This window comes from Rhinoderma darwinii, chromosome 4 (assembly GCF_050947455.1).
Source record: "Rhinoderma darwinii isolate aRhiDar2 chromosome 4, aRhiDar2.hap1, whole genome shotgun sequence".
NCBI lineage: Eukaryota > Metazoa > Chordata > Amphibia > Anura > Rhinodermatidae > Rhinoderma > Rhinoderma darwinii.
The window spans coordinates 117,261,556-117,285,409 of NC_134690.1; the positions used below are offsets into that span (position 1 = coordinate 117,261,556).

Sequence of the window (23,854 nt, forward strand, 5' to 3'; positions counted from 1 at the left end):
ACACAGGGACACAGCCAATAGACACGAGTGTCACTATTGCTTGAAAAAAGCAGACTCTTTATTGTAATGGTGTACAACCCTTTTAAAGTGTAGCTCTAACTTGTTACATTTTTTGCTCCAGTAGCAAATTCCTATTGTACTTGTATTAGTTAACGTTTCAATAACTGCCTGTACTCATTGGGGACCTTTCCATGCCTCACAGATTACAGGCTACTGACAGTGGTTCACAACAGTTTGCAGTTTAATAACGGAGCTCCGAATATACAGTAGGCGGCAATGAAGTCAGTAGTTTATACTCATAGTCGATAGAATTATGAATTCCTACAGGTACCCTGAGACACATATTGAAACATCTGCTAATATAAGATTATTAGAAAACTGCAGTAAAAAAATCTTAATATTTGATAAAAAAAAAAAAGCTCCACTCCAAAGGCTATGCACACAAACTGACTACATACAAGCTCTGCGAGTAGTCTGATCCTACAGATATGTGTTACTCCCTTCCATCTGCCTTTGCTTAACTAAACTTTCAGAAAACTTCTGACATTTCATAGTAACATGTCAGAAGTTTTGATTGGCGGATGTCCGAGCACTGAGACCCCACCGATCACTAAAACGAAGTGGCAGAATCGCTCGGGTGAGCACTGAGCCGCTTGGTTTCTGATCGGCTTTTCTCGTAAAGCCGAGCAATTAGTGTACGGGCTCAATAGAAAGCCTATGGGCACATACATCAACTGCTTGGCTTTCCGAGAAAAAACGATGAGAAATGAAGCGGCACAGCTCTCACCCGAGCGATTCTGCCGCTTAGTTTTAGCGATCGGTGGAGGTCTCAGTGCTAGGACCCCCACCAATCAAAACTTCTGACATGTCACTATGACATGTCAGAAGCTTTCTGAAAGTTTAGTTACCCATTAAGTAACAAGCATACATTTCCACTTACTACTGTTACCCTTTTGATGTGTATGTGTTTTGCACTATTTTCCTCTGACATCTCCTGTTGTAGAAAACAAAAAAAGGAAAGGCTGGATTTTTATCTGTCAAATCTGTTTCTCCTGCACATACAGTAAGCCCCTTGCATGACCCTATTATAAGCCTGAATGTCAAGTGGAGTAGAAAAATCATAACCAGCCTAATAAACAGGATTTTATTCAGTTAGAATAGCTATAATACCTGCCTGGTAGATATTTAACATGTTCATTGATTTTTTGCCTTTGTAAATGAACATTATTTAAATAAAACCAATCAATACTCTTCATTTCTATGGAATCAGGGTACTCGCTCGAAATTATTAGTAAATTCTTCACTTGTTGCTGTAAATTCCCCATTGTAGTGTTAACTGGAAAATACAATGTTAATATACATGCCAGTTCATACTGATACATTTACAGGTTGTCACAATGATTCTTTAGACATTTCACATTTATTTGTGAAGAGTCTTTATGTTCATTGTCAAAAGTTCACATATGCACAAAGCAATAGCACAGTTCTATAGAGCAAAGCCATTTGGAAGCAGGTAGACTTAGTCCGCCAGATTGCAGGGTATCAATATCATCCTTTAAAGGCAATTTCCACCTTCACTAAGAATTTTGTTTTATTGTTCCAATGCATATAAAATAAGAAATGAAGCAACTTCGAGATGGGTCTTCATTAAAAATGTCTTCATTTTTTGTTTCTTCAGTGAGACTATGGGGCAGATTTATTAATAATGGCTCAAAGATAGCCTCAACCTTGAGGAGCTAAGCTTAAAATGGGACAAATTTTGCGCTGTTTGATAGATTTGGCACATGTAAGACTCATTTCCCTTCTTCATACCACCTGTTGGATGGTATACTTTAGACCAGTATTCTGCGACACAAAACTGGTGCACACAAGTGTTAAACCTGGCGCATTACATAGCCTTAACAAATCCACGGCCATATTCTAAGTATGCGACCCGACGTGGCAAGCTTGTAGCAAGTCAATGCTCTTTCTGGCGCGTGCATTAATAAATTTGGCAAACATTATATGTACCAAGAAAATAGGCGCATTAAAACGCTAGAACCGAGATACAAAGACAATAATAAATCTGCCCCTATTTGTCTCCATGGTAACAGACGACAAACACACCCTGTGTAGTGTGATCCTTTAGGCCTCATGCACCCGGCCGTGCCTGTAATCAAGGTCCGCAAATTATGGGCACAGGCCAGCCACTGGCGGCTGCGAACAGCCATCTGTATTTTTGGCCATATAATGTATGAGAACACGGTTCATAAAAAGCAAAAATAGGACATGTCTACGGCTTTCTACGGCCCGGACACCTTCCTGCAAATATACGAGAAGTTATCTGTGGGCAATAGAAATGAATGGGTCCGCAATTACGGACGAAATCTACGGTCGTGTGCATGGCATGGGGCCTAAGGGTCAATTCACACAGAGCCTTTTGGGGCTGATTTTAATGCCGGAAACCATGTCAAAAATTGAAGCCAAAAAATGGAGGAAATCGCCCCCAAATGATTTCACATGTAGGCAGAGGCGTTGTTTTTTTCTGGGTGGCTTCTGGACGATCGCTGGAAAAAAAGCGCCATATTCTTTCTTGCCACGGCTTCCGCCTCTGACCTCTGTGGCACTTGTTTCAGAGCGTTTTTTGCCCGCGGTCCTTTCATTTGCTTCAATGGCCGTGGGCAAAAAACGCAGCTAAACACACAGGAAAAAAAAGCGTTTAAATAAAGCTGGCAGTTCAAAATCTGATTTTTTTTTCTGCCCACAAAAAACTGTGTGTGAACCATCCCCTTGTATCTGTCCTCTATTTTTTGGTAACATACCGAAGGTATATTAGCCTAAAATTGGAAACAAATGGAAGGAAGTAAAACTGATACCTATTGCAAAGTTTATACATTTTCCACTTTAAATGCATTGGGACAATTAAAATAAATGTTGTCTGCGAATGTGGACCTTTAATGACTATCATACAGTACATACAAAGAAAACATTTGCATTTTTTAATTAGGTTTATACAGAAGAGTATTTAGGACCATGTAAAAAACAAAAACAGCTCTCCGATAAAAAAGTAAAAATTCTTTAAAAAAGTTCTGAGATAAAGTGTCAGAATTGTTAAGTCACAGTTCTGTGATAAAAAGTCAAAATTTTGACTTAACTCACAGAATTTTTGTCTTTTTAGAATTCTAACTTCTAGAGCTCAGACACATCAGGCTCTGTCTTTCCAGAGATATTCGTTCGTTTGGATTCTGACAGAAAAAAAAACTTTGGTATGCCTCTGTATTATATAGAGGCCTATAGAGGTAACATATGCACCTCTATAGAAGCCCTATTATGGCTCCATACAAAACCGATCCATCATATTGCCGTGTGCATGATCTTTTACATTCTGTATATTAAATGTAATTATGTCAAAACATCCACAGAGCCGGTGATCTTAACATTAATGTGGACAATACAAAGATTGGTTTATGCAATTTATCAGAGCTCAGCAAAATGAAAATAATGGAGAAGATTTTACCCACGGCAACCAATCAGATTGCTTATATTATTTTCAAAAGGACCTCTGAAAAATGAGAGCCTGAATCTGATTGGTTGCTATGGGTTACTCCTCGCTTTTTAACAACTCTGATTTTGCGATACTAATCATTATATGTATTACACTGTACTACACATTCTGTGGATTTCACATAACGGTACGCCATCTAGCTCCAACTTTATTTCAAGTGTTTTTGGTTTACTAAGCAAAGAGTTAAGCAGTCTGCTCCATTCGGAAAGATTGATGTTTTAGAGTGTAAAAATCCTGTGCTCGAGAAGTCTTTTTAGACAATTTGCTAATAACCCTTGTACTGCCATGTTGCTGCTGTTGTAGCAGTATTGTATGTAAATAAAGCAGTAAATATTGTTTGCAAATGGTCTCATGTGAATTTTTGTTATTTAGCAAACCAGACAACAACCTCTTACAGCATACAAAGCAGTATACAGAAAAGTTTGAAAAAAAATAATAATAATCCCCCCAAAAAATAACAAAAATATATATATACATATATTAAACATTCTCAATAGTTTTTATTTTTATTGATAACGTGATCTTTTAAAAAATAACAACACATTTATTCTTCATTTGTAAAGAAATAGAACATAAATATATTTGTCCACCGTATAATTTTGAATAAAAATATATTATTTATACTATATATATAAAATGCAATTTCTGTTCACAGTTTAATTATTGTAAGGATCTTGCAGAAAGGAGCCTTGAAAAAAAGTTTTCTTAATGACATAATTGCTGATTAAAATCCAATATATGGCACAATTTGAAATCTGGACAATGTCTCCTGTCATTTTAACCTTTTCAGGTAATGCTGTAGCATTTATGTCTCCGTAAGTTTGTTCAGATAACTTTTAAATATGTTGTGCTGCTATCTGTACCCAATTGGTTTTTAGCAATGCACCTGTACGTTCCAGAGTCTGAAGTTCTTGGATTCCGCACAACCAATGTTCCTTGTGGATGAAGAAGCTCGACCCCCGTAGGTTGTCCTTTACTAGTTGTTGTCAGTACTGATAAGTCTGGTAACTCCCAAGATATCTCTGGTTTTGGTATCCCAATGGCCATGCAGCTGAGATGCACTGGAGATCCTACTCTTGTGTGAATATTGTGTGGAGATTTATTTGTAATCCTTGGGGGATAGGCTACAATCATAACAGCGACACTAATAGCCGATTCTCCTGCATTATTTTTAGCCTTGCACAAATAGTTTCCACGATCATGTATGGTTGTTTCTTGAATGACTAATGTACCATTCTCGAGTAATGAGTATTTCCCATTGACCTGAGGTCTGTCTATTATGTATCCACTTGGAAGGGTCCATATGACACTGGGTCTTGGTATTCCATCAGAAAGACAATGTAAAGATAAAGTCTCACCAAGGATATTCTTTATTGGCCCCCTTGGATGTGTCAGAATGTTAGGTTTCTGACCTACTTCCAAAATAATGAGCTTTTCAATGTAGCCCACCTTATTCCTGGCTGCACACCGATATTTTCCTGCATCATCTTTGTTAGGGCTGTAAATTATGAAAGTCCCATTGGTTCCTGCATGATATTTTGAAAACTTCTGCCCATTTGCAAATTTGGTACCATTTGGTAAAAGCCATGTTATTTCTGGAAGGGGATTCCCATCTGCAAAGCAATTCAGTATTGCCATTTTGCCTGGCTTAGCAATGATCCTCTCATTGAATGGGTTCTTAAACATAGGTCTTCGAAGTATATCATGAACTTCCAACTGAACTACCAACATACTTTCACCTCCATCATTACGAGCAACACAGGTGAACTCTGCTGTATCAGAATGTCTAATGTTCCGAATTTCCAAAGTTCCATTCTTGTGTACCATAATCCTACTGCCGTGGTATGGTGCAGTTAGATAAATGTTATCAGGCATGATCCACATTATTTGAAGAGGAGGTGTCCCTTCAGCACTACAGTGGATCAATTTTCTAGAGTGTTTTAAAGCAGAATCTTTTATTATAGTCCTATTGGTATATAAACCATTAATGACAGGTGGAGTTGAAAGCACATCTAGTTTGAGAAGTCTTGTGTCATCTCCGGCTGGATTGCGTGCCACACACATATATTCTCCTGCATCTAATAATTTGATTTGGTTGATGGCCAAAGATCCATTTTCATGTAATGTATATCTGTCATGGGAAGTTGCAATCATGTCACTAGATGGAAGCAGCCAAAATATCTTTGGTTTTGGCTCTCCAATAGCTTGACAATCGAGAACTGTACTAGACCCAGCTCTTGCTTTAAACTTTGTGTTTGGACTTAGTATAATGCGTGGTGCAGCTGCTAAAACACTGATATGTACTTTCATCTCATCTCTTCCCAAAGTATTTTCAGCATAGCATGTATAGTCCCCTTCTTCGGACATCCCTACTTTGTTGAGGTACAATGTACCATTGTCAAAGAGGATATATCTTCGTGTTCTCCTACCACTGTCATCAGCTTGAAGAACGTTGTTTATCACTGTGCCATCTGGTAAACTCCATGATATTTCTGGTATTGGAGATCCTGAGGCCTTGCAATCTACTTTGAAATCTTTGCCAAGTGGAACTTGCTTTGTGAGGAACTGTTTTTGAGTTATTTTAGCTGGTTTCATGCTTATGCTAACCTTCATCAGGATTACATCATCTCCCAATTTATTTCTTGCCACACACAAATAGTCTCCGGCATCTTTTTCATTTACAGATAGGATAACCAATGAACCATTTGGATTCACTTGTATTCTGCTTCCCATTCTGGAAAAAAAAAGAACATTTCTTACACTGGTACTTGTTTTGCTTTAATACATTAACATGTAAAACATTTTGGATGTAACAGCTAGATTTAACATTTGAGTTGTTCTTTTATGCAGTCGAGTTATTCTTTTAGGAACAGCAGCTCTGTAGATGAGCCGTGCCAACCTAGAAACTGATCTCTGCTGCATCTTTACTGTGTCAAGACAACAATAAACTACACAAATATATGCAAATATTGTGAATCAACTCATCAATAAATGATGACCTAAAACCATGTCTTGTTTTGGGTTTTTTTCTAAAGAAGGAAAAAAATTGTGATTAGCAGGAGAAATCCATAAAAATACATCTAGTGGATAGTTTGGTCTCAAACACTTTTTCTTCAAAAGTCCTTTAACAAAATGTAAAAACATCCAAAATGTTTTGAGACATAAGGTACCCTGATTTATTGGGGGTCCCATTTGTCTCCACCAACTACCAGGGCCAGGATAAGGGGTAGGTGGAGAAGGGAGCTGCCTAGGACGTCATTAGTGAAGGGAAATTTACGTATTATTTTATTTTTTTACCACTAACTGAATGTGCTGTGTATAATGCTGTAGGTGCCGGGGTCCAGTGACCGCATCCCTTTAGTTAAATGGTAAATGAACTACAGGCTTTCACTGTATAACAGACGCACACACTGTAAACAGCGCTTCCCTGTAATACCAACTTCTCCCTATGTTTAGTGTATGTTGGTGTCCTCCATTGTCGCTCTTAATAAAAGCAAAATGTCTGAATTATTTGTATGTGCTGTCCACACATTGTAAAGGCTTCATGATCCCTGTATTCACTGTTACAATATGGGCTCTCCATTGATTTATGTATAATATACAACATTTATACAGGGAAAATAAAATGGAATTCATCATGGAAATGATAATGTATAAAAGCAATGAGCAATCTATGCTAAAACTATGTTCAGTCGTGTACAAAGTAGTGTGCACAACAGATCATATACAGTAGTTTATACATTTGTAAAAATTTAAACTTGTGCTGTAAAGAAATTAGAGAAACTATGATAGAAAAAGCATAAAGGTAGGTTTGTGTAAATGATCTGTATTTACTCTGCCCCTTAACCCTTCAATATTAACCTAACCTGCACCAACTTCAAAATGAGAGGTAAAAAGGAAAATCACTTCCTACGCAGAATACTGTTCATCCAAATATTTGAAGCCCTGGTGACATGTGGAAACTTCTAATCATATATTCCCTAAAACTACAAAGACCTCTTTCATACAGGAAAGAGCCACATGTTAAGTTTATTTTCCTTCATTTGAATCCAGAAGAAGGAAATGGAGAGGATTAGAAGACGAATAAATAATATATCCATCCATGGAGAGAGCAAATAAGACTGGAAGATAGAAAATATCATTCAAGAAGGGCAAAGGTGGCAGCAAAAAAAAAAGAAATAGGTCTATATTCAAGATTGGCCAAGTTCTCCCAGGTGATACTTTTTTTTAACCCAAAAGTATTTTGTCTATTTAAAAGGGTTTTCCCACTAACAATATTTATTTTCTATCCACAGGATAGGGACTTAATGCTAGGTTGTTGGGAGGCCTACTGCTGGTACTCCCACCGATCACTAGTTCTGGGATCCCTTGTTCCTCTTCCCATCAGCACATCAGTGCTGAGAAGAACTTGTAAAGAGCGGTGGTCGAGAATGATCAGTTTGGAAGATAGAAAATAAGAGTAGATGCTACGGCTTCATTCACATGTTTACTGAGGAATAATTGGTGGGAATCGCTAACCCTGCTATTTTTTTTTGTTGTTGAAAATGTATCTGAGCAAGGAAGACCTTCCTATTTTATTTTAGCAAGAAATTACAGGTTTATTGAGACAGATTAGAGCCAAGCAGATAGAAGGAAAAGCTTTCCTTCTTAGTGATAACATTTCCTTTCTTCCTGTTACTGGGCTCCAATCTTGTATCTTTCGCCAAAAATATGTTTCTAGTTTGTATCTCTCATTGCATATGCCATGGATACTATTTCATTATATTGCATACTAGTATAGAAAACCCATTACATGGGTTTGCTAGCAAAAGGAATGATAATTATTTAAAAAAAATATTAGAAAAAAATATAAGTGTAGCCTCTTTTGCCTTTTATTAGCCTCTTTTGCCTTTTATTAGCCTCTTTGGGCGTTTATTAGCCTCTTCTGGCTTTTATTAGCCTCTTTTGGCGTTTATTAGCCTCTTCGGGTTTCCCCCCTCTTGACCACCTCTGGATTTCCCCCCTCTTATCCACTACTCGACCACTCCCACATCCACCACTTGACCACTCCCACTCGAAAATCCTATGCTTCAACTCGAATATCCACTGCTCGACCACTCCCACCCAAAAATCCTAGGCTCCAACTCTATTACCCACCACTCCCACTCGAAAATCCTACACTTCAACTCGATTGTCCACCACGTCCAGTAACACTTACCGGTTGTTGTTGCCTCTATCGTCAAAATTAAATAATAATAATAATAAGGAATTGGAAAGAAGGAGAGAAATTAGGTTTGGTGTGTATCATAGAGTTTGGTTGTATTTGGTAAGAAAGAGAAAAGCAGCTAAGTAAAAAAAAAAAAAACTCAACTGTGCCTCGGGCACCACATCCTTGCCCAATATATATATATATATATATATATATATATATATATATATATATGATTGTCATAATATCTACTTTTTTATCTTAGTCCTAGTCTTTGGTTGTAAAGAAGTTTGAAGGACACCTCTTTAAAATATCCTAGTGCAGGTCACATAAGAAATGTACATACAGTATATATCAGCAGTTTAACATATTTTCTCCATATTTTCTTACCTGTGCCATTGATCTACCACAGCTTTTGATGGCAGTCTCCATAATATTCTTGGCTTTGGTTCTCCAGTTGCACTACAGTTAAGCATCAATTTGTCACCAAAATTCATTTCAGTGGACTTTGGAGATGCATGGATAATTTTTGGTACAATATCATTTTGCTCCACCCTGAGAGTGACCACTCTTCTTTCTGAACCAGTTGAGCTGGTTGCTATACACTCATAGTTTCCGTTGTCTGAGGATTCTGCGTTCCTTATGTAAAGTGTTCCATTGGAGAATAGGAACAACTTTGCATTTACATAATATAATGGTTTCACCTTTGTACCATCAAATGCTACCCAGTGAACACTTGGTTGAGGGTTTCCTTTTACTGTGCAATGAAGTTTTATATTCTCTCCTGGAAGTGCTAGTACAGTTTGTCTTTTTTCTTCCAAAATAGTAGGTGGGGCAGCAATCACTTGAACCTTTACTGTGAATGTATCTGCCCCGGCTATATTTGTAGCAAAACATTTATAAATTCCTCGATCATAAATAGTTACTTCTCTGATTGTAAGGGTCCCATCAGATAGGACAAAAACTTTGTGATTATTGTCAGATATTTCAGATGCAATGGTCTCATTGGCTAGTATCCAGGTGATCGTAGGAAAAGGTCGGCCTTCTGCCTGGCACTTTATACTTACAGTACTCCCAGAGTGCACTGTTATCTCTTTAGTTCTGCCCTGTATAATCCTTGGAGGGTATGTAATGACAGAAAGTGTAACAAGCAGCCGGTCTGAGCCATACTGGTTATTAGCAACACAAAGATACTGCCCACGGTCCTGGACGCTCACACTTGAAATAGAGAGTGTTCCATTCGGAAAAACTTCCATCCTATTTCCCCTTCTTGTCTTTGACACGAAAGTCCCTGGTAAGGAAACAATATTATTTCAGTCAAATATAAAAGTCTTTCAAACATGACCTCAGTTACTACATGTATATTTGATAGGGTAGAATTTTTTGTTCCACTTTATGATGACTACTGTATTGTACTAAGAGTTATTACAGCAAATATTTTATCCTAAAACATATGCATTTTAGTGAAAGAAACTGCGCTTCATTTAAAAAAATGGATAAGTTTTACATTTGCTATTTGAAATTAAATTCTGTATTTTTCTACTAAAATGTTATAGTAGAAATAAAAATTTGAGATGTATCCAAAAAGGAATAAAGCTTGGGATTTTTGAACGCTGATGTGTTAATACAAGCCATAAGTAAAAACAAAACAAAACAGTTACTTATTTTAATGAATCAACTTTAGATTTAGGACATACATAAATGTATTATATTTAAAAAAAATTACATTTTTGTCAAGCCTCAACTTTATCATGTGAAACAAAGAATGAAGACAGATACTGTAGTTAGATACAGTAATTTGATACAATAGATAGATGATAGAATCAACAAAAAAAGTTATATCTTTATTAAAGATATAAATGCATGTAAATTTCTTAGCAACGTAATGAAAGAACAGCCTCACCTGAAGCCACTTTTGTCCACAGAATGATGGGTGTTGGATCTCCAGTTGCTTCACATGGAATGAAGGCATCAGAGTTCGCAAGAACAGTGAAACTTGCAGCTTTACCTCCCAAAATGTGAGGTTTTGAGCGAACATTGTTGAATGTTACTTCTTCAGATTTAGGGGAAGTTGCTTTCTTTTCAGTTTGTTGTGTTATTGTGGAAGAAGGGTTGTATCGTATAGGTGTCCTCAATAGGTTTGGAGCATTTGCTACTGTATGCACATTTCTCTGAGATGTTTTTGGGGTCCCAACACTTTCCTTTCCAGAGCTAGCTGATGGTTGGGTGGCGCTTGGACTCTTTATGGGTGTTGGGATAGTCACACTGTTGATAACATTAGCTGTTCGTGAAAGCGGAGAAGATAAACTAGTAGGACTTGTCTTATATGTTGAGAAGGCTTTGGTTTTATATGTTGTGACAAATGAGTGCTTGCGTGGAGTATTTTTTTTCAGTGCTTGGTCAGATGTGGCTATATCATTTATGTCTGATGGTTCTAGGTATGGAGTAGTCACAGTATTAATGCCTTTCATTATAAGTGATGGTTGCATGGATAATTCAATACCCTTAGTCAAATTACCCCAGAAAGTTTTGGTCACCATATTTAGAGGAATATAATTTTCTGAACTTGATAATGTTGTGGGTGCTCTTGTAATAGTAGTAACTGAGTACTTTGGCGTAGAAGTAATTATATTAATTATGGTAGTATCTTCTGGAGAACTAGTTAAAAAGTTGATATTTGTTGGTAACTTATGTGTGTGTATTGAGTTGCCTAAGAAATTCTTTTTTCTTGGTCTTTTTCTTTTTATAAATCTGTGTCTATTGTATGTGGTAACAAATATTTTTGGGGTTACTGTAGTAGACACATAACCTGTGGTAGGGATAAGAGTAAGTTCTCTGAAAGCTTTTTCCCAAATAGTACCGACTGAATAAGCTCCAGTCTTTGCAGCCTCATAACTTGTTGGCTTAATCTTAGTTACGGCAATATTTGGACTTGTTGGAACTTGTACAGTTGCTGAAACTGCAGAAATCACCCTTTGTTCATCACTAAAGATTGTTGGGTGAACTACAGTTGTTGGTTTTTTGGAAGTATGCCCTACACTTGTTACTTTTTTAGCAGTTGTTGGATAAAGATAAGTTGTGTCTACTGTAGTAGTTGTGGGATGCATTATAGTTGCTGATGCTTTGTCACTTATTCGATTAACTTTACTAGTTGAAGCTTCAGCACTCATAGCATGATTTACCATTGTTACAATAGAGCTACTTGGGTTTCCTCTTACTGTTCTCTCTTCTTTCATGAAAAGTATATTATTCTCTACCTTTGAACTACTTAATGTAGACTGAGCTGATGGAATCATATTTCTAGGACTTTTCGTAACAACTGATTTCAATGTTGGAAGTGGAGTAGTAATTGTGGATGTTTGAGAAGCATTTTTTCTAAGCTTCTTAAGTATGTCGCTTTGACTAAGCTGATTGTTACCAAACAGTCTATGCCAGGGAATTTTTCTTCGAATTATTTTGGAGGCTGCTATAGGTTTGGTGTTGGACTTGGGAGAAGTGGGTTCCAGCAATACAGGCATGGTTGTTGGAATGGTTGTTGTTGCACTTTGGCTATAATTTAATCTAACTTTGAGCATTTCCGAAATAGACAGGTCTATATTGCTTGTTTTAGGAATTTTCGCAGTCACAGACTGAGGTGTTGTACTATAGGCATTAGTTGATCTATGAGTGTTGCCAGTGTTTTTGAGTTGTGTAGTCAGAGTGGTTGTCTCTTTCCCTTTGACGGTTTCTGGAGCTGTTATAGATGACTGTTCAATTGTTAATGGAGCATTGGTGATTGACGGTATTGTGCTATATAAAATCTGTTTATCTTTACCAATACCAGAAGTACTTGTGTATGATGTTGTGGTTTCAGTAATATTATTTATTTTTTCTAGTTTGCCAAATTTAAATTGATGAGCTCTAAGATTTGGAATACGATCTGGCCTCATAATGCGCCTTCTTCCTGGGATTCTTCTGCGACCATACCGCCTTAAAGTTGGTACAAATGGTGTAACATCTTTCCCTATCTGGATTTGTTGATGAGTAATGATGGTGGAGCCAGCTGGCAGCCCTGGTGTAATGATTTTCTGAGTGCTATGAAAGTAGATGGGACCAATGTCAGTTTGCGAGAGAAACAATTTAGCACTTGACTTAGTGGAGGAATCAAAGCGAACAACAGTTTGATCTTCCAAATCATCTCTTGCTTCAGAAAAATGTGGAATCCTTGTGGGGTGAATTTTTGATGTAGAGGAGTGTAATTTGTCAGGTGTTGTTTGTAACTTACTTAGAGCATAACCCTCATTATTGTTTTCAGTATTTGAAACTTTGGTTGACTGAGTAGTTGTAATGGTTGGTAACACCATTGATGTCTTTGTATTTAGATTACTAGTGAATATGGATTGTTTATGAGAAGCTAGAGTATCTGTGATTTCATTTATGACCGGTGGTTCTGTAACCTCTTCCAGGACTGTAGAAATGTCAGGACTTCTTGTGTTTAAACTGGTTGGTGGAACTGATATTTTTTGTTCAAGATGTGGTGGCTTCCTAAGAACATTCTGAGACGTTACATGAAGATTGCTAGATGTGGTTGTTTGATCCTTAAATATATTTTGTGGTGTAGGGGAATCATATGATGTAGTCGTAGGATTAATTATATTTGGAGGTGAAGTACTGCTATAGCTTATTTCTTTTTGGGGCATGGTACCCACATGTTCTGATAGGCTGTTCAAATAACCTGATGTAGTAAAAGTGTTGGTGTAATCATACCAAGTATTTGTTTGTAGACCATTTTCCTGAAGGACAGGGTTTGTAATACCATTCTTAGCAGTATGGTGAGAACCAGTTTTTGCAGTTATTGAAGGAGTTGTCATTTTTTCAGATTCAGTGTAAAGGTAACTACTGGAAGTAGTGGGACTTATAACACCAGATTGTGGTGTTGCAGTTAATGATTTTATTGTAGTGACAATAATAACACTATCAGAATCAAGTCTGCCATATTTAGTAAAAGGAATAGGTTGTGGCAACAAGTTGGTTGTGGCATCTGTGGGTAACATGTCCAAAACACCTGTAGAAGGTGGAGGTAGTGAAATTGCCAGTGCTGATGTGTTTAAAATGCTGAGTGTCGTTGGTTGCTCACTATTATAGTTCTGTGTCGTAGGGTTTGCTCCTGAGGTTAAAGATTGTGATATGCTGGGTTCCCGACTTCTCAATGTATCATAACTACTTATCTCTGGCATTTGTGTGTAGTGCTCGTCCATATTAGTTTTGGTTGGTTTTTCAGATATCATATTTGTACTCCAGTTAAATTTATTAGAATCAGTCACTGAAGCCGCTATTGGTATTGTATCTAAGATGCTTGCACTTGAGTATTTTTCTGTTACTATTAAAAAATGTTCTTTCACTGGAAGTAATTCTTCACCAGATGGTTCTTCTGCATCCCCAGATGCACTTTCTACATTACTTTCTTCCTTAACTATTTTCATAACTTCAGTTATAGGTTTGCTATTAATTGAATTTTGTTTTGTTTTTTGTAATATCTCTGTCCAACGTTGGGGATCAATTCTTCTTATGTTTTGAGTAAATTGTCTCCTTTGTCCCCTTAATCTCTGGTTTATTCTGTTCCTTCTCGGTGCTGCTATATTTGTGTTCTGTTGCCCATCAGATTTGGTCGGAATGCGTCTATTTGGATATCTTTTATGCTCAATGGCCTTCCCTGTCACAGCGTGAAGATTTTCATTAATGCTTTCGTTGCCTGATGCTTCTTCATTTTCATCCTCATTTTGGTCCAGCTGTATTTTTCTAATGATTGTGTTGATTTTTCTATCTTTCACCAACACTTTGTGTGTCAACATGTCAAGGCCATATTGATTAGCTGCTAAACATCTAAAATGCCCTCTATCTCTTTGTGTGACATCTTGGATTTTTAGTGTACCATTAGAGAAAATAACCTTGTTCTTTGAGGTTTTCTGTAGAATTGAGTGATCTGGTAATATCCAGTTCACGGATGCATCAGGAACTCCATAGGAACCACAAGGAAGATAGAGAACATCCCCATTACTGACTGAAAGCTCAATCCCATTTACAGCTTCTTCCTCCACATCACCACTTACCACGGTAATTCTAAATGTAAGTACATCTGCATCTAAATAATTTGTAGCAATGCAGTGATAAACCCCAGTGTCAAAACTATCAGCTGCCTTTAATATAAACTTTCCATTTTTTGTAATTGTTATCCTTCCTTCTTCGCTCATATATGGAGCTCTAATTTTACTTCCATCAGGAAGAACCCATTCAATATTTGGTACTGGTTCACCCACAACTTGGCAGTCCATCTCCACTGTTTCTCCTATTACTGCTGTATTCTCTGTCCGTGTCTGGTTGTTCTTGATGATCATAGCCCAACTGTTTCTTGAAGGGTACTCAACAGAATTCGGAATTGTGACATAGATATCTGTCAAGTAGCGGATATGTAATGTGTTGAGGGTAGTAGCTGTCCTGTCAAGTTGTAAAGTTAATAAGTCCTGTGTCAGCCAGTTTGGTTCTGCTCGAATTTCTGCGTCAATATCAGTAAACACATCATCACCAGAAACAACTTGCTTATATTTGTAGCTGATAAAAGGTGTCTTTGTGAGCAAGAGTTCTCGTTTAAGTTTCATTGGAGAATCACTATACATTGCTAATATTCCCCATAACTTCTGGATATGATCATAATCTATGTTGCATACCAGGAAAGAAGATAATTTAGTCCTCATGACGGTGTATTCTTCATTTCTGTCCAGCATTATCTCAGACATTTTTGTTGGTCTTTGGACACTACAGGCCAGGTTTGCTTCATTTCCAGACTGGTCTGTCATGTTTAGGATCAGAGATCCCATTGGAGCTACAAAGTCTTTAGCTGATATAGCCGTAAAGCTGCCTTCTTCTGGGAAGGAGATGTTTTTTAACTTGTAGATGTTCTCTATAGTAGGCTTTACACAAGTAAGATCTTGAGATGATATTTCATTCAAAGATTTTCCTTGATTCTTTTTAGGACTGGAACAAAGAGGGCATTGAGTTCCTGATCGGTCTCTCTTGCACTTGATCAAGTCTATGGAAAATAAACAAATAAATAAGGATTTAAAAGTCATGTGGTTTAAATGCTTTTATCTATAACTCCACTGCCATTGCCAAATCTTTTTAATTAAATGATATTGTAACAAACACCAGCTGTATATTATAGCCACATTTTCTTAAACGTTTTACACTAATACTATGGGGAGAATCTACTAAGGGCCTGTTCACATCAGCGTTTGCTTTGCGTTGATGGGTTCTGTCCAAGCTTTCCGTCGGAGGAACCTCACCATCGAAAGGCAAACGGAAACCATAGCTTCCGTTTGCATTACCTTTGATTTCAATGGCAATGCTTCCATTGCTAATGGTTTCAATTTGTCTCCGTTCCGTAAGTTTTCAGTTTTTTTTTATGGAATCAATAGCACAGTCGACTGCGCTATTGATTCCGTAAAAAAAAAAAACCGGAAGCCTCACGGAACGGAGGCAAACTGAAACCATTAGCAATGGAAGCATTACCATTAAAATCAATGGTAATGCGAACGGAAGCTATGACAGAACCCATCAATGGAGAGCGAATGATGATGTGAACAGGCCCTAAGACTGGCGTCTCACCAGTCTTAGACTCAAGTGCGCTGGAGTACAATGCACCAAATTTATTAAGAGGCGCACACTTCTTAATAAAGTTGGAGCATCTTTGACTGTCCGTGCGACAGAAGTTGCAATCTATGCCTGCTATGAGCTATGAACTTTATAAGTTATGATAGTTTTAATTATCGAATGAACTTTGCACAATGTAACTGAAATACATTTTATCCATATAAGCGCTAATAAGTAATAAGTTATAAGTAATAAGTGCAATTTTCTTGTTCTGTTAACCTCATCATTATTAACAAAGCAATACATATGATATATTTTACTAACAGACTATGATTTGGCTGACTAAAATAATGCAAACGTTCTACAATTATGGATTTTAACCTTTCCTATCATTGTCATTTTAGAGGTATTCCCAACTTAAACATTTGTGACATATCCACTGGATTTGCCATAAATGTATTATAGAGCTGGGACCCGAAACTATCTCCAAAACGGCTGTCAGGCACTGCATCCAGGCAGAAAATGAATGTAGAGTTGGCCTCCCATGTGCGCAGCTCTCTCCATTCATTCCTACGTGAGTTACGGAAACAGCATAGCAAATGGATGGCCATCTCATCATTCCTTCTCGGCCTGGATGCGACGGCATCTCAACAGGTGGAACAGTGGTTAGGTGACCCCCGTCCTGGAGATAGGTGCAGTTCCCAGAGCTGAGGCCCGCATCTATAAGACATTTATGCCATGCTCTGTAGATATGTCATAATTGTTTAAAGAGCAACTGCACGTTCGCAGAACTTTTGATATGTCAGAGAGACATACAAAAGGTTTTTTATCAGTGGGGGTTCGGATGCAGGGACCCCCACCATCACTGAAACACTCAGCTGAGCGCTCTGCACCTTCGGCTGTGATTGGCGCTCCTTAAAGGCTGAAGAGGGGCTCAAAGACGTTCTATGTGAGCCCATCTTCAGCCAAACAAGGAGCGCCGATCACAGCCAAAGCTGCAGAGCACTCAGCTGAGCACTTCTGCACCTTCGTTTCAGGAACGATAAGCGTCTCAGCACCCGGACCCAAATGGATCTAAACTTCTGATATGTCTCTATGACATATCAACATTTTTGTGAAAGTTCATCCGTAGGTTAGGAATATCCCTTTTAAAGTAAAACATCAGCCATAAGGAAGGACAGCAACTCTATCCATCATCTATCTAGGTTATATCACTGCAAAACCCGAGAAAAGAGGGACTGGGTACTTACAGACATTGAAATTGACACTCTATTGAGAAAGACCTCCTGAGGTTAAAACGTTGCACATGTTAGTTTGACTAAAGACAGAGGCATAGATAGATTCTCCAGCACCCAAGGCAAAGTGACAGATTGGCACCGCCCCCCCCCCAACTTCTTTCTCGACATCTCCTTCCCCCTCGGTGTATAAAACTATTTGTTAATTTTGCAAGCAGTATAGTTATACTGTATAAGGGAGTTATCATAACAATAAGTGAAAAGAAAATAAATTAAAGAGGCTACACACAGACCCCCTGTAGATATCGCCGCACACAGCCCCCTGTAGATAGCACCACACAAAACCCTCTTGTAGCTAGTGGCACACACAGACCCCCTGTAGATAGTGCCACACACAGCCTCCTTGTAGATAGCACCACAACCCCCTTGTAGATATTGCAACACACACCCCCCCTTGTAGATAGCGCCACACCCCCCTTGTAGATAGTGCCACACACAGCTCCCTTGTAGATAGTGCCACACACAGATCCCATGTAGAAAGTGCCACACACAGACCCCTTGTAGATAGCGCCACACAAAGCCCCCTTGTAGCTAGTGGCACACACAGACTCCTTGTAGATAGTGCCACAAACAGCCCCCTTGTAGATAGCACCACACCCCCCTTGTAGATAGTGCCACACACAGATACCCTATAGAAAGTGGCACACACAGACCCCTTGTAGATAGCGCCACACCCCCACCTTGTATATAGTGCCACACACAGCCCCCTTGTAGATAGTGCCGCACACAGCCCCCTTGTAAATAATGGCACACACACACCCCCTGTAGATAGTGCCACACACAGGCCCCCTTGTAGATAGCACCACATCCCCCCTTGTAGATAGTGCCACACACAGCCCCCTTGTAGATAGTGCCACACACAGCCCTCTTGTAGATAGTGCCACACACAGCCCCCTTGTAAATAGTGGCACACACAGACCCCCTCTAGATATATTGCCACACTGCCCCCTTGCAGTTAGCACCACACTCCCCCTTGTAGATAGTGCCACATACAGACCCCCTGTAGAAAGTGCCAGACACAGACCCTTTGTAGATAGTGCCAAACCCCCTTGTAGATAGCACCACACACAGACCCCTTGTAGATAGCACCACACCCCCCTTGTAGATAGTGCCACACACAACTGCCTTGTAGATAGTGCCATGCAAACCCTCTGTAGAAAGTGCCACACACTGACCCCTTGTAGATAGTGCCACCTCCTCTTGTAGTTAGTGCCACACACAGCCCCCTTGTAGATAGTGCCCCACACAGCCCCCTTGTAAATAGTGGCACACACAGCCCCCTTGTAGATAGCACCACAATCCCCCCTGTAGATAGTGCCACACACAGACCCTCTGTAGAATGTGCCACACACAGACCCCTTGTAGATAGCACCACACCCCCCTTGTAGATAGTGACTCACACAGCCCCCTTGTAGATAGCGTTACACACAGCCCCCTTGTGGATAGCGCCACACACAGCCCCCTTGCAGATAGCGCCACACCACCTTGTAGATAGCATAACATGCAGCCCCTTGTAGATAGCGCTACACACAGCCCCTTTATTGAATATAACGACACACACAGCCTTACTCTTATATATAACGCCACACAGCCCCCTGTAGATAGTGCCACGCACAGCCCCCTCTTGTAGATAGTGCCACACACAGCCCCCCTGCAGATAGCGCCACACACAGCCCACTCTTGTAGATAGTGCCACACACAGCCCCCACTTGTAGATAGTGCCATACACAGCCCCCCCTTGTAGATAGTGCCACACACAGACACCCTATAGAAAGTGGAACACACAGACCCCTTGTAGATAGCGCCACACCCCCACCTTGTAGATAGTGACACACACAGGCCCCCTTGTAGATAGCACCACATCCCCCTTTGTAGATAGTGCCACACACAGCCCCCTTGTAGATAGCGCCACACACAGCCCCCTTGTAAATAGTGGCACACACAGACCCCCTCTAGATAGTGCCACACAGTCCCCTTGTAGATAGCACCACCCTCCCCCTTGTAGATAGTGCCACACACAGACCCCCTGTAGAAAGTGCCAGACACAGACCCTTTGTAGATAGTGCCAAACCCCCTTGTAGATAGCGCCACACACAGCCCCCTTGTAGATAGCACCACACCCCCCTTGTAGATAGTGCCACACACAACTGCCTTTTAGATAGTGCCATACAAACCCCCTGTAGAAAGTGCCACACACTGACCCCTTGTAGATAGCGCCACCCCCTCTTGTAGATAGTGCCACACACAGCCCCCTTGTAGATAGAGCCCCACACAGCCCTGTTGTAGATAGTGCCCCACACAGCCCCCTTTTAAATAGTGGCACACACAGCCCCCTTGTAGATAGCACCACACTCCCCCTTGTAGATAGTGCCACACACAGACCCCCTGTAGAAAGTGCCACACACAGACCCTTTGTAGATAACACCACACCCCCCTTGTAGATAGCGCCACACACAGCCCCCTTGTAGATAGCGCCACACCCCCCTTGTAGATAGCGTCACACGCAGCCCCTTGTAGATAGCGCTACACACAACCCCTTTATTGAATATAACGCCACACACAGCCCCACTCTTGTATATAACGCCACACAGCACGCCTGTAGATAGTGCCACACACAGCCCCCTCTTGTAGATAGGGCCACACACAGCCCCCCTGCAGATAGTGCCACACACAGCCGACTCTTGTAGATAGTGCCACACACAGCCCCCAATTGTAGATAGTGCCAGACACAGCTCACCCTTGTAGATAGCGCCACACACAGCCCCTCTCTTGTATATAATACCACACAGCCCCCTGTAGATAGCTCCACACACAGCCCCCCTTGTAGATAGTGCCACACACAGCCCCCTGAAAATATCTCCACACACAGCCCCCCCTTTTAGATAGTGTCACACACAGCCCCCTGTAGATAGCACCATACACAGCCTCCTCTTGTAGATAGCGCCACACACAGCCCCCTGTATATAACGCCAGCCACATGTAGATAGGGCCACACACAGCCCCCCTGTATATAATGCCACACAGCCCACTATAGGTAGCACCACACACAGCCCCCTCTTGTAGGTAGCGCCACACACAGCCCCCTGTAGATAGTGCCACACACATCCCCCTGTATATAACGCCACACAGTCCCCTGTAGATAGTGCCACACACAGCCCCCCCTGTATATAATGCCACACAGCCCACTGTAGATAGCTACACACACAGCCCACCCCATGGATAGCACCACACACAGCACCCTCTTGTAGGTAGCGCCACACACAGCCCCCTATAGATAGCGCCACACACAGCCCCTTGTATATAACGCCACACAGCCCCCTGTAGATAGAGCCACACACAGCCCCCCCTGTATATAATGCCACACAGCCCACTGTAGATAGCTCCACACACAGCCCTCCCCGTTACATTTTCTAATATAGAATTTTAAGTCAGTAGAGTGATGTTCCTCATCTGTGACCTCTATCAATTACCCAGAGTTAGAGCAGCTACCAAGAGCAATTGTTCATTACACGGGTAGTTTATTGATTTTATTGGGAACCATGTAATGTCATTAAACACTTGATGCCACAATCCTACACAGATGTAATGTCCATGGCTGCGGACCGTCGCTCAGACTTACCTTCTGACGGCTCCGGCCATGGACGTCTGTGTTCCCGGCGGCATCTCCCTCCAGGGAGACGCCGGCACTCAGTTCCGGGTTCTGTGACTGGTTCCCACAGGGTGCGCGCGGCCTTAAAGGGGCAGTACGCGTCCAGCTGTCTATTATCACACTTGTTCCTTGCCTGAGTGTTTTTGTATACCTAAAGTTTGTCTTGCAAATGGTCTCCGAGTGTTTTCCAGTTCCCAGTGTTACCCTTTCCTGCTGCCTGAACCCTGTATCCCGTGCTATCGGATCTACTGTGTCATCTACAGTGAGAGTCAAGTCGTGTCTTCCGCTGCATCTTCTGCGCCATCTACAATGAAAGTCAAGTTGTGTCTCCGCTACTGTCTACATTGCCTCAGGTACCCGTTCTGGACTATAGACATTGTTTTGTACCTAGTTGGCCAGCTGCTATCCCGCTACGCGGTACGGCCCAGTGGGTGCACACCCCGCGCCGTGACAACAGATTAGTGTGACACTTTATGATCGGCTAATTATTGTGGGACACTTCTAACAGAAATAGATTGCCGAAAGTGGACAACCAATTTAAATATGAATTTTAATGGCAGAAAACTGGATAATTATGAGACATACTTAAATGCCAACCCAATTAAATTAAGTTTTCTAAAACCAACCCCCTTTTAATCTGCTAATACTGTACATATTGCACATTAGTATGATCGATATATTACAATGCTAAAAACAAAATGAAATACCTCTAGATTGCTGTCCCAGCTCTGTTAGCCACTGAAGGTTACAGTCGCAGGACCAAGGATTTCCATGAAGATAAAGTCCTTCCAGTTCATTCAAATACAAGAACATTTCTTTAGGCAATGATGATAATTGGTTATCTGACAGATAGATGTGTTTTATAGATGATGTTTTAAATATTTGTATGAAACGCAAAGTAACAAAGGTGTCCGTGTGTAGCTGCCGCAGTTCATTGCCTTCTAAGTGCACCAGTTTCAGGGATGTGAGCCCGTAGAATGATTCTGGAGACAGGAATTCCAGTTTATTGTGATCTATATGTATCCTGACCATGCTCTTCAGACCGCGGAATGTATTCTTGTGAAGTGTTTTTACTTTATTGTAACTCATTTTTAACACCTAGAAAATGCGAAAAAGACATTCATTGCAAATTTAGATGGCAAGAAGCAAAAGTAGCAAAGTTGCAACATTACATGTTTCTTTCTTGAAAACCTTATACAGTTTTTTTTATAGTTTCACTGAAATGTGGAAATAAAAACTTTCACTACCACAAAACGGAACAAAAGTTAAATTAAAAGAACCATCCGAACCACATTTACTAACACACTGACTTTACTAACACACTGTCCCACATTTACTAAGACTGGTGTAGGAGATAGATGGAGTAATTTGTGCTAAATATATTAAAAGGCACACACTTTTATTTAAAAAAAAAAAGCACACACTGCCATAGTAACCCATTGGCAACCCACAATCATGTTGGGGCGGGTTATGGGCCAAGAGATGGAGCACACTCCCTCTGTCTAGCCATTTAGATGCTGCGGTGAGCATTGACCGCTGCATCTAAGGGGTTAAACATCCGTTAGAGTGAGGTGTCGGCGTATAATACTATGCCTTCACTATTGTGTACATTAAGATCATTTTGCAGGAACTGTATAGTTCCCATGATGTAAATGTACATCATAGTGTCGGGCAGGGGTTAAAGTCACTACTAAATACTACTACCTACGTTTGGGCTTGTCCACACGTAGCGGAATTGCTGCGTATATTCTGTCCAGAATTGCGGACGGAAAATACGCAGAATACAGTAGCCATAGCGAGTGAGATTTAACAAATCTCATCCACACGCTGTGTAAAATTGTCTTGCAGAAATTTACCTGCGTTGCATATTTTTTGTCAATTCCTGCTGCGGAAAGTGGACTGAATTGCTTTGTTTTTCAGAGGAGATGTTACCATCTCCCAGCATTGGGGAAAACACAGCAAATTCTGCAGCGGAATTTCTGCTATTTTCTGCACCAATTCCGTTAAGGGTATGTTCACACGCTTACTAAAAAATGTCTGAAAATACGGAGCTGTTTTCAAGGGAAAACAGCTCCTAATTTTCAGCCGTTTTTTAATAAAACTTGTGTTTTTCGCTGTGTTTTTTATAGCCGTTTTTGTAGCTTTTTTTCTATAGAGTCAATGAACAACGGCTCCAAAATCGGCTCAAGAAGTGACATGCCCATCTTTTTCGTGGGCGTTTTTTAACGTGGCCGTTTTTTAAAACATGGCCCCTCAGAACAGAATGCAGTTTTTCCCATTGACATCAATGGGCAGATGTTTGGAGGCGTTCTGCTTCCAATATTTTGACCGTTTTTCAGCCATAAATAAGCTGTGTGAACATACCCTAAGGGCTTATTTGCACGAACGTGTAATACGTTTGTGCAACGCGCGTAATTTTCACGCGCCTCACACGGACCTATGTTAGTCTATGGGGCCGTTCAGACAGTCCGTGATTTTCATGCAGCGTAAAACTCACGACATGTCCTATATTTGTGCGTTGTTCGCACATCACGCACCCATTGAAGTCAATG

The 23,854-nt window shown here is 40.3% G+C and overlaps 1 protein-coding gene across 1 annotated transcript in view; it reads right to left on the reverse strand.

Moving 5' to 3' along the window:
* Positions 1-4,219: 4,219 nt before the first annotated feature.
* Positions 4,220-23,854, reverse strand: part of IGSF10 (immunoglobulin superfamily member 10) — a 47,941-nt gene continuing 28,306 nt past the window's right edge. The window contains exons 3-6 of the mRNA XM_075864008.1: positions 22,010-22,400; positions 10,636-15,798; positions 9,123-10,023; positions 4,220-6,278 (exon numbers count right to left, since the gene is read on the reverse strand). Coding sequence (XP_075720123.1) covers positions 4,370-6,278; positions 9,123-10,023; positions 10,636-15,798; positions 22,010-22,400 — 8,364 coding nt within the window. The 3' untranslated portion in view covers positions 4,220-4,369. The remainder of the gene's footprint in view (positions 6,279-9,122; positions 10,024-10,635; positions 15,799-22,009; positions 22,401-23,854) is intronic.